The 13,150-nt window shown below is 43.0% G+C and overlaps 1 protein-coding gene across 1 annotated transcript; it reads right to left on the bottom strand.

The window, feature by feature from the left end:
* Positions 1–5,222: 5,222 nt before the first annotated feature.
* LOC131080213 (regucalcin-like) lies at positions 5,223–11,871 on the bottom strand. Its single transcript, XM_058018356.1, has 6 exons — positions 11,706–11,871; positions 11,074–11,256; positions 9,612–9,827; positions 8,035–8,166; positions 7,263–7,417; positions 5,223–5,559 (listed from the first exon to the last, which is right to left on the bottom strand). The coding sequence occupies exons 1-6, from the start codon at positions 11,869–11,871 to the stop codon at positions 5,509–5,511; spliced, it is 903 nt and encodes a 300-aa protein (XP_057874339.1). The 3' UTR covers positions 5,223–5,508.
* Between the last annotated feature and the right edge of the window lie 1,279 nt (positions 11,872–13,150).

Genomic DNA, 13,150 nt, shown 5'->3' with positions numbered 1-13,150 from the left:
GGTCAACAGGTGCAAAACTTAGCAGAGGTGGCAGTTTAGTACTCTTTTCTTTTAAAAAGGACATAAAATGTCCACTAAAGTCTTATTGTTCCCCAGACCTGGTTCTTATATCGCAGATAACACAAACATTCAGTACACAGGTAGTACATGCAGTACAGAATGAAGGAATATTTTAGCACTGTTCAGGGATTGTTATCCTCGGGCAATGTATCACTGGAAAATCTTCTTGTCTGGCTAGTAATAAAAATTATATCAATAAACATTTTCTCCATTCCTTTCTGATTATTTTATGCTGATCTCAGAGTTCTGCCTCTAAGGCACATAGGAAAGGTTTGAACTTATACCCTCCAGCACCTCCAGCATTACTTGAATCTTCTGCTACTTGAATCATTGACCTGGTCTGGTCTTGTAGCCTAAAAAGAATGAAATTGTTTCTGCATAAGCAGAAACAATTATAGTAGATCTTTGACCACTGCCAAGTTGATTTTTGTAGAGATGGTCAAAAGTATGTGATAAATATGGTTTGTATACCACAGAGATATGTAAAAATAAAGGAGCTGGCCCACATGCAAAGAATGCTACCCTTGTTTTATTTGGGATTTGGGGAATTGGTTGTGTCTAATGGTTAAGCATTTACCTGTTGGACCAGTCTTCCTCAAGTAAATGAGTCAGCAATAAAAGGAAGAAGGTGTTTTGAATGTCCAAAAACCCTCCAATTTACCAAAAGTAAGCAATTAGTTACTAACATTACAAAATTTTAAAATTTATTTCAGTTGGAGTGTATTTCCCACTGGAGGCTTTCAAAGCATCTAACATTTCTCCTACATCTAGGAAGGGAACTTATTTATTTATTTATTTATTTATTATTTAAAATTTATTTATTTATTTACTTGTATATAGAGTTACTGGGGGAATCACTAGGCACCCAGGATGAAGATACCAGCGCTGGAGGTATATAAATAGGTCTCCATGCACTATCCTTCCTTTGTCAAAGCAGAATTAGGGAAAGGTTTTTAAGAGAAAATGAAAACAGCAAGCCAGCACCATTGCAGAACAAAATAATTTTCCATTATTCTATTTCTAAGCTTTCTTTTCTCAGATATTGATAGGAAAGCATAAACTGAAGGTGAAATAAATATCTTTCCAATGTTAAAGACTAAAATTGAAGTCCTTAATAAAGATTTGACATCTTCTTATTTACATATTCTTTATCTAAGGGCTTGAAAAATCTCTCATTTCTTCTCTCATCTCCATGTAAGAAACAAAGCACCCTAAATTTTTCCTAATAATTTCCCAAAGTTTTTTGTTAATGTTTGTGTGGGTTTTTTGTGTTAATGTTATAATACAAAAAAGAAAGACAACTATTTTGTCAGGCTGGTGTACATCAGCAAAGGAAAAGCTGACAAAAAACCACTGAGCCTTGAGGCAGTTTCTGTAGTGGGAAATAAATGCTTGGCATGGACACAACTATACAGATGTAATGCCAAAAGTGAAGTAACTCCTCTCTTTAAAGCCCCAGAGAGTCATTGGAAAGCTTCCCCAAATTTCAGATTACTCTGTAATTTAATTTATTTTTCACTGATTCTGTGGCGGGTAAATCGCTGAACCGGCATTGAGGAGATGGAGTTGGTTTCCTGCTCCTGACACAGATTATCTGCAAGACCCTGGGTCAGTCACAGTGCAGTAACCAAGAGCAGCCCTGCCAAGAAGGGCTTGAGGCTGCTGATGGATGAGAGCTGGACACGAGCTGGCAATGTGTTCTCACAGCCCAGAAATCCAACGGTGTCCCGGGCTGCATCAAAGGCAGGCTATCACAATCTGTATCAATCAAACACTGTAAGTTCCAAATTCTTTACATATTTTTATTCCAGTTTGCTGCATTTCAAAAACAAAATTAACCAATGCTGGTTACTAGGAGGGAGCTCAGACCAACTTTTGCTGCAGTTGGGTAGAGAATTTTACAAAACTAGTCAGTCACCAGCACATTTTTTATATGCTTCACAAGGTGAAGCATGGAATGGCTAACTTAAAATACTATTAGTTTAATGTCATCCAGTGTGGTACAGGTCAAATATAGATAAAACATAATAAATACTTATAAAAGGCAGGATGTACAAAGCAATCCCTTAAAAAGGAAGCCAGCTCCCATCAGTCTGTGCCATATTGCTGACTAGCTGGTTTATTTTCTGCAGGTTTCCCCTGGGCAGGAGCATATGGGTTAGGGCTGACCCTATATAGGGCTAGCCCACACCAACCAAGCACTCAGCCACTGAGTAACCAGCTCAGAGCGTGTCCTCAGCAAGGACTATGGGTGCTGTGGATATATATACTATGGATATATGCACAAAAGGAACAAACCCACTCCTGTACCAGCTTCCTTCATGCCTTCATCAAGGCAAGGGGCCTTGGCCTCTCTTTGGTGAACTGAGGCTGGAGAACAGGCCCAACATGGTTTTCAATTAGCACTGTCTTTTAAAAGCAAATTCACCAAACAGCAACTTCTGAAATGTGAAGAAAAGCAAAGTAGTGGGCCTTTGGGTAGCATAGAGAAACTCATCAATCTTCAAGGCTTTTTTGGTTTGAGAAGCTGTACTACAAGAGAGAGTTCCCAAGGCAGAGAGACCTTGGAATGTGAGAACAGAACACACCATGTCTCCCTTTAGAAATGGAGGAAGGAGTGGCTGGAAAATAACAAACCAGCAACCCCAGCTTTCCCATGTCTGGGAAAACTCTAGCAAAAAAAAAAATATTGCAGGGGTAGTAAGTATTTCTCAAGTGTAAATTGTTTCAGAATTATCTGCTTTGCTTTTCTGGCAGAGCAAAGGACCTAGTAAGTAGGCAATTTTGCAAGTAACTGGGTATTTTTTGTTAAATGAAGTATCTGCACTCACTTCCTATATTTTTTTTAATTAAAGGTTAGGACACTTGACTTGCCTCCAAACACCCTGCCACCACATTCCTCTCCAGATGGGGTAAACAGGAAATCTTGCATAATTCCATGTTCCTTGTACCAGTTTGGCATTGACATGGTGCCAAAGGGCATTTAGCACCTTTGCTCTTAAGAACCCCCAGCAGTTTAATTACTGCTGGAATTATGACTTAGGAAGAAAAACAACAGCCTATTTGTTGAGCAAACATTACAATAAGCTGAATCTTTTATTTCTCAATCAAGTTGTCTCTGTGCAGCTCCAGGGACTCACCTCCCTTCCAGGGTAAAAGGTAGGAGTGATAGGCTAAGCCTCTTCATCCTGTTATACAAATGATCTGATCAAGCAGCACAGGAGAAAAGTGCTGACTAATGATCTAAAGTAAGTGTCTGAAAAACATCTAACATGGGTTTTAGCAGACTTCAGGGGTAACTGCACTGAAATAATGCACTTTGGAAAATCCTGTTTGTGGCCAAGTATATTCAATAGCACTTAGGGAATAAAGCTCCCTTCTTGGTCCTCTGGATCTCAGATTTCTTTCTGGACTGTGGCCCAGTTCTGCTGAGGGGTCAGAGACACCACCTAACCTTCTCCTGTCACCTTTGAAATGTGTACAACATTTTCCTAGGACATGTGGCTTGACCCATCCCCTGCCTGATCAGATCTCAGCACCAGATCTCCTACTTGTCAGCAGGCTACCACATAAGAGAGTTGGGCAATATGGGTATTTTTAAAGGAAAAAAATCAACTCAGTTTGGTTCTTTCAAAACTGTTGTGAGGGACCCCTGGCTAGGAGAGGGATGCTGGGTTTGGAGAAAACAGCTAATTTTAGAGGCAATCTGTGTACAGCCCCATGCACTGTGTTTAAAATTTCTGCATGGCTGACCACAATTCCCCTGCTCCTCTGTGGTTTTGGGGGAGATTATCCTCATGAGGCACTGAGTACTTTCTCCCTACTCATAGTGTCTGAGGGCTTTGAATAGCAGGGGTGAAAAGGAAGACACTGAAGAAGAGGAAGACACTGAAACATCTGGTCTGGTAAATGATGCGGATTATTGCCTTCTTTGCAACATTACAAAGTGTCAGCATTAAAGATCTAAAGATCTGAAAATGTGTTATTTTAAAATGCTGTGTCTCTTTCCAGACAGCAAAAAGACAGCAAACTCAATGCAAAGGCTGGATTTCACTGTGTGTCTGCAGGTCTCGAGCATTCTGAAATCCTGAAAGGATCACCAGGGTTCAGTGAGTCCAGGGTAGAGCTCGGTCGTTATTTAAACAGCCTCTAAAAATACACCTTGGTGTTGTGCCTTCTGGAGGAGAAAGGAGGGGAGGATCTAAAGGGAAAAAGGGGAAAAATACTTGAAATGGGAGTGGATGAGCCCCAGAAGAAAGGGGAACAAGATGGTGAGGCCGTGGATACATTAAGGCTGTAAAGCAAAGGGAAGTTCGTTCGTGTGTTTGTGTGTGTGTGTGTAAATATCACCCCTGAAAGGACAACTCTGTAGTAGGAGTCTTAGTAAAATATCTGTATTATATTTGAATATCTGTATATAGGCCTTGCCCTGATAAGCCCCGGTTGTTCTTGATGAGCTGCAGCTGTGATGTCCTTAATTGGGCTGCAGCTGTAGCTAATGAAGATAACTGGGATAAAAGGGGCTGGGCTTGGCCAGTCAGGGAGAGCCTGGAAGGAGCCCTGACTAAGAAGCAGGAACAAGCAGGAGAAGAAGTCAGAGCTGTGAAGAACTGCCCCCAAGAAATATCTCCGAGAGGGTATGAGACTTTAGAAATATGATTGTGACAGTATGGGACTTCAGAAATATGAAATACAACAACAAGATAACAACACAACTCCACCAAGCATCCATGTTTTGTATTCCAGGCTGTCCTGGTGGCTCCCAGCCTGTGCGTGCACTGACTGTGTGTGATCAGGCAGTGCTTTCAAGGTAACATCTGCATGCAGAGGAAAAAACATCTGTAAGCATTTCTTTACACATAGTTGTGTAGTTTATTTTCAGCAGCCTAAGGGGTGTCCTAAAGACAGGACATCCTGGAAGAAGGCCAATGAGGATGGAAAAATGGAACCTGGATACTACAAGTAGGTCTGATCATTAAAGGAGAAAAAAAAACCAAAAACAAAAAAGCAAACCCTGGGGAATCTTGCAGCAGAGGAACAGTCCAGTTCAAGACATCACTCTTTAAAATGTTTATTAAAATCTGCCATACCGTTGCTGGTGCGTCACTGTAACATGAAGGAGTCAGATTCTGCTTTGGGAACTGCACAGACTTGAAAATCCAGAGCTGATCGGCAGAAAGTTCAGCGAAACTACGCTTGAGCATTTAAAGGTTTATGGAAAGTCACAAAAGCTACCAAGGTGTAACACAGATTAACTTTACCCCTCTAACCTATTGCATCAAGCCACAGGCCCACAGAAGGAGAAATATCTTCAACTCCAAACAAGCACGCTCACAAATGTGGGCTTAGAACTCTTCACACAAATAAATTCTGTAGTTCATTTGACTTCTTCCAGTCAGATTTACTACTAGATGGAAGCGTTTCTTCTTTGCTGTTTAGTGTTAAGGTTCAAGCAGCATAGAAATTCTGTGGGATCCCTTTCACACCCAGGCCTGTTATCTGTTTTAAAAATTAAAAGATAAAAGAAAGGAAACAGATAATATAATGAAAACATTCAAACATTGTAGAGCAAATGCCATAGCAGCAGACTACTATGTGGAGGGTCCCCTGCTTCAAGAGGAGCCCAAAAGGAGTCACGACTTGGAGTTCTTCCAAACTCCTTTAAATCACTAAGATTATCAAGCACTACTCAATAATTTTGCTAATTGAAATGTTATCTGTGGCTTTTGTATGTAGTCCTTGTCTTCAAAACAATTCATAGTAATTTTTAACATACTTTGCCCATGCAAGACAAATGTGAGTTTGGAAAACACCAATTCCCTTGTGGAACTGGAGAACCCAAGAACAAAACCAAAAAGATGCTTATTTAATCCTCCTGTGGGCTTCTAAACTGTGATGCTTGAATATATCAGTTCTCAGCCACGAGATATCTGCTCTAAGCACTGCTTTTCAACAGGAGTGTCCCAGATCCCAGAAAAGATTTCCATCCCTCCTGTAACATGTCTTCATCTTGTGGCCAAACTGATAAAAGAGTTTGGTCTGGGTTGATGGCAATTACTGAGTAAGAACTGCATTTTATTCTCCTGATGTCCTTTTTGCTAATGGAGTGAAAAAAAATGAAGAGAGAAACAAGTTCCAGACTCAAGAGCCCCAGACAAAAATGTTTTCTAAAAAGTAGCAATCATTTTTTGTTGGAATCTGAAATGCAGGGAATTCCCAGAACTCTAGGCCTGTAAGGCAAAGCTTAGAATTAAACACAGAATTTGCTTTGAGACCTGAGAAAAGGTTTCCAAACTTTAGCGCTAGAAGTGAGAATGTGGATTTATAGTTTAAAGTAGAGACACATTAAACTAAGTAGAGGAAAGTTTCGAATTTTAAAATACAGTATTATAGATTTGCATATTAAAAAATGATTACCTAAGAAAGCTTACACTGTAACATGAATCCATAAGAAGAAATATTTAAAGATTAAATCAAAAACATAAATATGCTTGTTAACAGTGTTTTATTAATTAATAAATCCTTAGAAGATCTTATAACTAAAAGTCTCATGACCTTCTAAACCATGTGGTGAAGATGTGAACCAAACTCACCCTTTCTACCTATATAGAAGATTAAAAAAATAAATCACATTATCTAAAACAACTCAGAAATCCCACTTCTAACTCATTCAAAATTCCTTCAAATCCTCACATTTTTTAACCGACAAAAAGAAATCCTAAAAGTTTTCAGACTGAGACGCAAAATTTTGCCTAGTAAATTTAAACATTTGATTTTTAAAGGAGAAATATGTTCTGTAAGCATTTAGATTTCCTGGCACAATTAAAAACTGAGAAGTAAGAGAATGAAATTTGCAAAAGGGATTAAATTATAGTAAGAGATAAAAGCAATTCCTTGCAGTGTATTACAGAACACACTACCCATATGGCAGATCCATACCCACTCACTGCCTCCAGATCTTGACCAGTCAACTTTGGCCAACCCAGATATCAAGACTATAACTTGTAATTTCTCCAAGTCTTCCTTCCAATTGCATGAGCAGTTCTGCAAAAGCAGCTGGGCCTGGCAGGGGGACAAGCCATGCACCTGGAGCAGCTCATGAGGTGAGTGGGATGAGCAAAGGCAGCCGGGGCCACCTCACTCCCAGAACATGAGGCTTGGCGGGTCTGATGTACACAAAGAAAGAAATAAAATCTGCTCACCTTGAAAATCTCTCCTGCATGAGGTTCCTTGGCTAAGGTGGCCTCGTCCAGTCCATCATATGCAGAAGTCACATACATTTCTGAGTAGTCTTTTCCACCAAAGCAGCAAGAGGTGATCCTTGGAGTAGGCAGCCTCACAGTTTGGATTCTTTTTCCTGGGAAAAAATGTGCAGTTGTTTTCTAATTTTCATTTTTTAGGAAGCATGTAATTATGAATACTATTAGTACACATGGCACAGATGTGACATTACTCAGAAGGCACCTCCCTTTCAGACAGAGACCACATCCTAAAGGACAGTTTGTAGGGAAACCAAATTATTTTATCTGCCTCGTCTCTAACTATTTTTCAGGCTCTCCCCCGCATCTGCGAGGCTTCATTTCCTTTTCTCAAAACAAAGCAGTACTGTGTGTGAGGTCAGGAAGGGCAGGGACACCTGGCTTGGGATGGATGTAGTTCCTTAAAGCATTTTCCATTTAAACATTTCAACACTGAGAAATGTTATATGCAGCATTTTGTGGGACATTTTTTGATAGTGGTACTATTAAGAAGAGTGTGCTGCATTTCATCAGCCGACGATGGGGCAGGGGTACCTGACACTGGAGGCAGCACAGGGAGCTGCACTCTTTACATGACCACAGCCTGAGCCAGCCATGCTCTTGGCAATCCATGGGGCAGAAATGGGCAATTCTTTTCACCTTATCTCCCCTTCAAACCATTCCCCCCGCTGCCATTCCCCTCACATGTACATGCCCAAACTGGTGGAGGCCTCACCTGTCTCTGGGTCGATGCAAATGACTCTGCCGCCATCAATACAGGCCACCCAGAGCTTCCCTTCTGCGTCTATGCACATCCCGTCAGGCATCTGCTCCTCCTTTTCCAGATGGTACAAAAGCTTGGGGCAGGCTGCAGGGAGAGTTACAAAGCTGATGTTATGTGGGCTGCTACCCATTGTGTATCAGATCCCAGGCTAACCTCTTCCATGCCCTTGCAAACAGCTGCGTTCATTTTCTGTGAGAAAGACGTGCTGCAAAATGTACATCACACCAGCATTTGCAGATGTGTTAAAAGCCTAATCCAGCCTGGCAGAGACAAGTCCCCAGCACAGACATTTCAGTCTGGGATTGTACCAAATTAGTGCTCCTGTTATTTTACCAAGAGAAGAGAACAAAATGCCCCCACCTCTCTTGTTAACCCACCTGCTGCCTGCCACAACACAGCCACTGCAAGTGCAGTAACTTTTCCTGGACCTTTATTGGTCATGTCACATAAATAATTACCTGCATTTAAACATTGGTGATAAGCAATCTCTCCTAGCAAAAGATCAAAAAATTTACTTTTTGATGGCAAACCAAGCAAGTAGTTTTGATTAAACCTGGACACCAGCTCATGGTCAGGGATGCAGTGCAGATATGTTGGCGAGCAGTCAGGTTCATGGAGCAGGGCCCATGGATCATGGATCACCTGCTCTGACCCACCCAGCACCTTCTGGTCATTTCACTACCCAAGAATAGACAGCTGTGGACATAAAGCCAAGCCTAGGATACTCAAACCTGTTACTTTTTTACATTTGCAGGGGGAAATGTTGCATTATATCCTCTTTTGAAATCTTACATCCTAAAACCTGTAGAAAGAGATGTTCTCAAAAAAATGAAATCTGAGTGAATGCAATTACTTTGTGTGATTTTCATCTATGATTACCCAAAGTCTGCCCTCTTTAAAGGCAGTACAGACATTTAAATTCCTGTGGAGTATATCAGCTTGATACAGCATGAAAATATTTCAAAGAGTTTTGAAATGAGGTTAGATCCATTTTGCTTATACTTAAATTTAGTTCCTTGAAGATACAATAAAAAATGTTTATCCATAGAATGAATTTAAGTTAAATTTGAAAACATCTTAATTTCAAAAATTTTGTAGGGAAAACTCTGTCACAATGGCAGCTTGATCCTCTGAAAACCTTTCTGTGAAATACATACATGCACGTTCTCCACTTGTATTTATGGAGCTAGTACAATCAAAGGAATTCCAGTAGATGGCACTCAAGAATAAATACCATCCTAAAAGCTCTTTCTCATCCTGCAGTGAAAATGACTTCTTTCTGCAATTCCTTGAACAGGTCTAAGTATGAGCCATCTCTCCAGATGAAAGAAAGCTGAAGCACGGTCAAAAGTTTGTTCACCAAATATGCCTGCTGAGTAAATTTGGGGAATATCACAGTCAGCCAGCTGACAAGCTGTAACCAGAAGATATGAAATCTGTCAAATGAACATGCCCTGCATCTCACAGGCCCAGGTCTTCTGCAGACAGAGCAGTGGCACTAATCATCACCAAATTTAAAACATGTGTACCAATCTTTCCAGTGTGCACATCGTAGCTGAAGGCATGGACAGCGTATGACAGGCTGTCGATGTGGAAGAAGGTCCTGTGGTCCAGGGACCAATCCAGACCATTGGAGATGTCCAGCTGGTCTAGCTGTTTTATTACTGAGTGGTCAGGGAAAAGGGTATAGAGAGCTCCTTGCCGCCTCGCTCGGACTCCTGGCGCCGTCTCTTCAGCCATCGTGCCTGAAATGGAAAAATGGAAGTGGGAGCACTGGTTAGAAACTAGAAGCTTGCTCCTCATGTTTGATCAAAAACCTCCTCTAAGTGTTACCAAGAGGTTCTAGGGAGAATCACAGGATTGTGATTCTCCTGTAATTCTTCCTAAAAAGAAAATATTTTTAGGAAGAAAATCTTTCCTGTGAGGATAGTGAGGTACAGGAACAGGTTGCCAAGAGAAGTTGTGGATATCCCATGCCTTGGAAGTGTTCAAGGCCAGGTTGGATGGAGCTTTGAGTGACCTGATCTAGTGGAAGGTGTCTCTGCCCACAACAGGGAGGTTGGAACTACATGGTCTTAAGAGTCCCTTCCAACCCACATCATTCTATGATTCTACAACTGTGCAATCCTATGGTGAAAGGGACTAATAGGTCACGTCAGATTGATGAGGAAGAGCAAAAGGAGCAGATCAAGGGCAGCTGCCTCCCACAGAGCAGATCCTGGCCAATGAAAGGATGTTCCTGCATTGCCATGAGGTTCAAGTCATAGACATCAAAGACCCAACGGACCACCAGGACATGGCCCAGAGGGTTGAGTTTTTGCTCACAGCAGAAGTTGAGATGCAGGCAGGCATCAATCATATGTTGTTTTTGTTGTTGCTCTTTGTAGGCTACTTTCATAATTTAAATGGGCTGTGACCATTAAAATACAGGTGCACACCATGTGCCTGAGAGCGTTGTTCAAACAATTCTTGAACTCTGTTGGGCTTTGTGCCATCACTGCTTCCCTGGGGAGCTTGTTCCAGTGCCTTATCACCCTGTGGGTGAAGACCTTTCACACAATGTACAACCTAAACCTCCTTCTTGCCATCAGGAGGCTGAGGATCTCCCCCCCATATCCTTGTTTTTCACAGGCTAACCAAGAGAGGCTGCACAAAATGGGTGCAAGCTGCAGCTCATCTTCTGCTCTAGAAGCTGCATCCTTCTCTACATTTCCAGAAAAAATCCCACCTACATAAGCCCTTCACTGGCTTTTCCATGAAGGTAGTTGTTTGAAAAACACCTTCCACCAAGTAGGGAAGGCTTTCTGTCAGATGGCCCCTGTCAGCATCTGTCCTCATCTAGGTCAGAAGGTGTAGGGTACCCTGTCCTCCTGCACTGGGCAGTAGCCAAGCAGAGCATTCACAAGACAGGGAATAAATAAAAACGCCTTATATAAAATACACTATAATTAGTTTCCTCTTGCTCCAGGGGAAATTCTGCCAGGAACTTACCAGCAAAAAACCTCCCCTTTGGATCCACTTTCCCATCATTGAACCTGTTGTTGGGTTTATCCTGCTCGAGCTCGAGGATGGTGGTGACCTCCTGGGTGTCCCAATCCAGGAAGGCAAACCTGGTCCCCAGGGTGATGACATAGCCCCCACACTGCCGCAGGGCCACTGAGCTGACACGGGCATCTGTGGGGGAGAGGGAGCAGAATATGAAGGGCAGCTCTGGGGCCATCACTCGGCCCTCACCGAGGGCATCTGGGCTTGACCCGGGACACCCCTGGCCAGGAAAGGCTGAGCTGATGCTGAGATCCTTCTCCCCTGGGATTGTGAGCACATCTCATTGGCTCTGTGTTCCATGGATTTTTCCACCTTCTAGGAGGGCACAGCCATTAGGACTGTACCTTTTCCTCTGCAGGTCCCAAATAAAACATGCATTCCCTCTTAGACTTATCAGGGGCAACATGTGAATTGTCCTCTCCACTCAGCTGGCTTAGGCCACACTGTGCTCAGCAACACATTGTGAGAAGACAGGGAGTGTGGTCCCATGAGAGACCACCAACCTGCAGGACTCCTACCAGGAAGGGTGGATGGGACAGACAGAGTCCCAGGATGAAGCAGTGAGTGTGGACTCTTACCCACAGACACACTCTGCACTTCATTGGTGACCGGGCTCCAGCGGCAAACTTTCTGTGAGTTGATGTCCACGTAGACAAGTGCATTCTCCCTTTCCTCCCAGACTGGGCACTCTCCCATCCGGTTCTTCTCCTTCACAACAGACTCAATTTTGATGGAGGAAGACATGGCCTGAGGGGAAGTTAATAATGGATGTAATTAAAAGCTGTCATGTGAATATTTCCATGCCTACAATGTTGAAAAGCAGAGGTTGTAAATAGCAAAGCACTCCAAATCCCACGACAAAGTAATTTAGGAGGTTCTTATGACATTTCCATGGCCTTATAGCTGGAACTGACCTTGAGATGCCAAAGCTCCTCCCTACCAAAACTTTCCTAAGCCACAGCTGCTGATGAGGCACCTGTCTCCAGGCACAGGAGTGCGGGCTATGGCCCTAAGCTGGAACCAAGCTGCTGTCTGGGGATCCATGATCCTGAGTGTTCCCTTGACCACAGGGAGGGATCAGAAGGCAGCAGCACCAATGAGTGGTGGATCAATCTTTTTGTGGAAAATCAAGGCTCTGCCCTACTAACACAAGTGAATTGATTTCCTCCACAGGAAGACATTTACACACCCACAGCACCCACTCCACTTTGCCACAGAAGCCACTGCACAACAAATGCCTGTTCCCACACCAGACAATGAGAAAATGCAAATACTGAGGAAGGCTCCTGCCTTTGAAAATCTACTGCTTTGTTTTCCCTCTAAGCATTTCCTCTTCATCAGCCCCCTCAGTGCCCCAACTTCATCTCCAACCCCTGCTGTACACTCCAAGTTTTACCCAATGCCAAGATCTGGGGTGTGATTACCCCAGCTGCTGCTTGGGGGGCCAAAGCCACCAGTGAAGTTCCCATTCCATATGCCTGCCTCTGCCACAAGTTGTTCATGCTCTGGCTCCCCTGTCCCCATTGCAGCAGGGTGCTTGCAGGGACATCAGTCAATCAGCCACAGCTGGTTGACACCCACACATGGTGCACAACCCATCAGTTTTATGTCCAGTACCCACTGATGTCCTCAAAAACACAGATCCTGTCCCTTCCCTGACCTTGCTGTGGGGTGGGAAGTGAGCAATAAGCTCCACATTGAGCTCTTACAAAAGAAAGGGGCCCACTCAGTGCCTCAGTCACCCCTAATGGAGCCGCCTCCGCTGCTGCACCCACTGGCCTCAGCACATTTTTTCCACAGATTGGGAGATAATTCTTGGGAGGCAGCCAATCCCTGACATAACATCAGTCCCAGGGATTACTGTCTTCAAGTGGGTATTGTTTCCTAGCAGGTGAGCCGGTGATAAGGTGTACAAATAATTAATTAGCATTAATGCACTTCAAAATACATGGGAAGAGCCAGTCAATCACTGTGAGTGGAAATGCCAGGGCTGAGGGACGTGGGATCTTTCCTGCAATGAGTC

The sequence above is a fragment of the Melospiza georgiana genome, chromosome 2 (assembly GCF_028018845.1).
Source record: "Melospiza georgiana isolate bMelGeo1 chromosome 2, bMelGeo1.pri, whole genome shotgun sequence".
NCBI classification, from domain to species: Eukaryota; Metazoa; Chordata; class Aves; order Passeriformes; family Passerellidae; genus Melospiza; species Melospiza georgiana.
Note: the sequence above shows the minus strand (reverse complement) of the source record. Positions and strands in the feature narration are given on the sequence as shown.

Bases quoted from the DNA above. Each gene is read 5' to 3' on its own strand.
- LOC131080213 (XM_058018356.1), bottom strand. From the start codon at position 11,871: ATGTCTTCCTCCATCAAAATTGAGTCTGTTGTGAAGGAGAAGAACCGG. The intron at 9,828-11,073 runs GTAAGTTCCTGG...TTTCCATTTCAG, and splicing joins AAAGGGGAGGTTTTTTGCTG to GCACGATGGCTGAAGAGACG. The intron at 7,418-8,034 runs GTGAGGCCTCCA...ATTTTTTCCCAG, and splicing joins TTGCATCGACCCAGAGACAG to GAAAAAGAATCCAAACTGTG.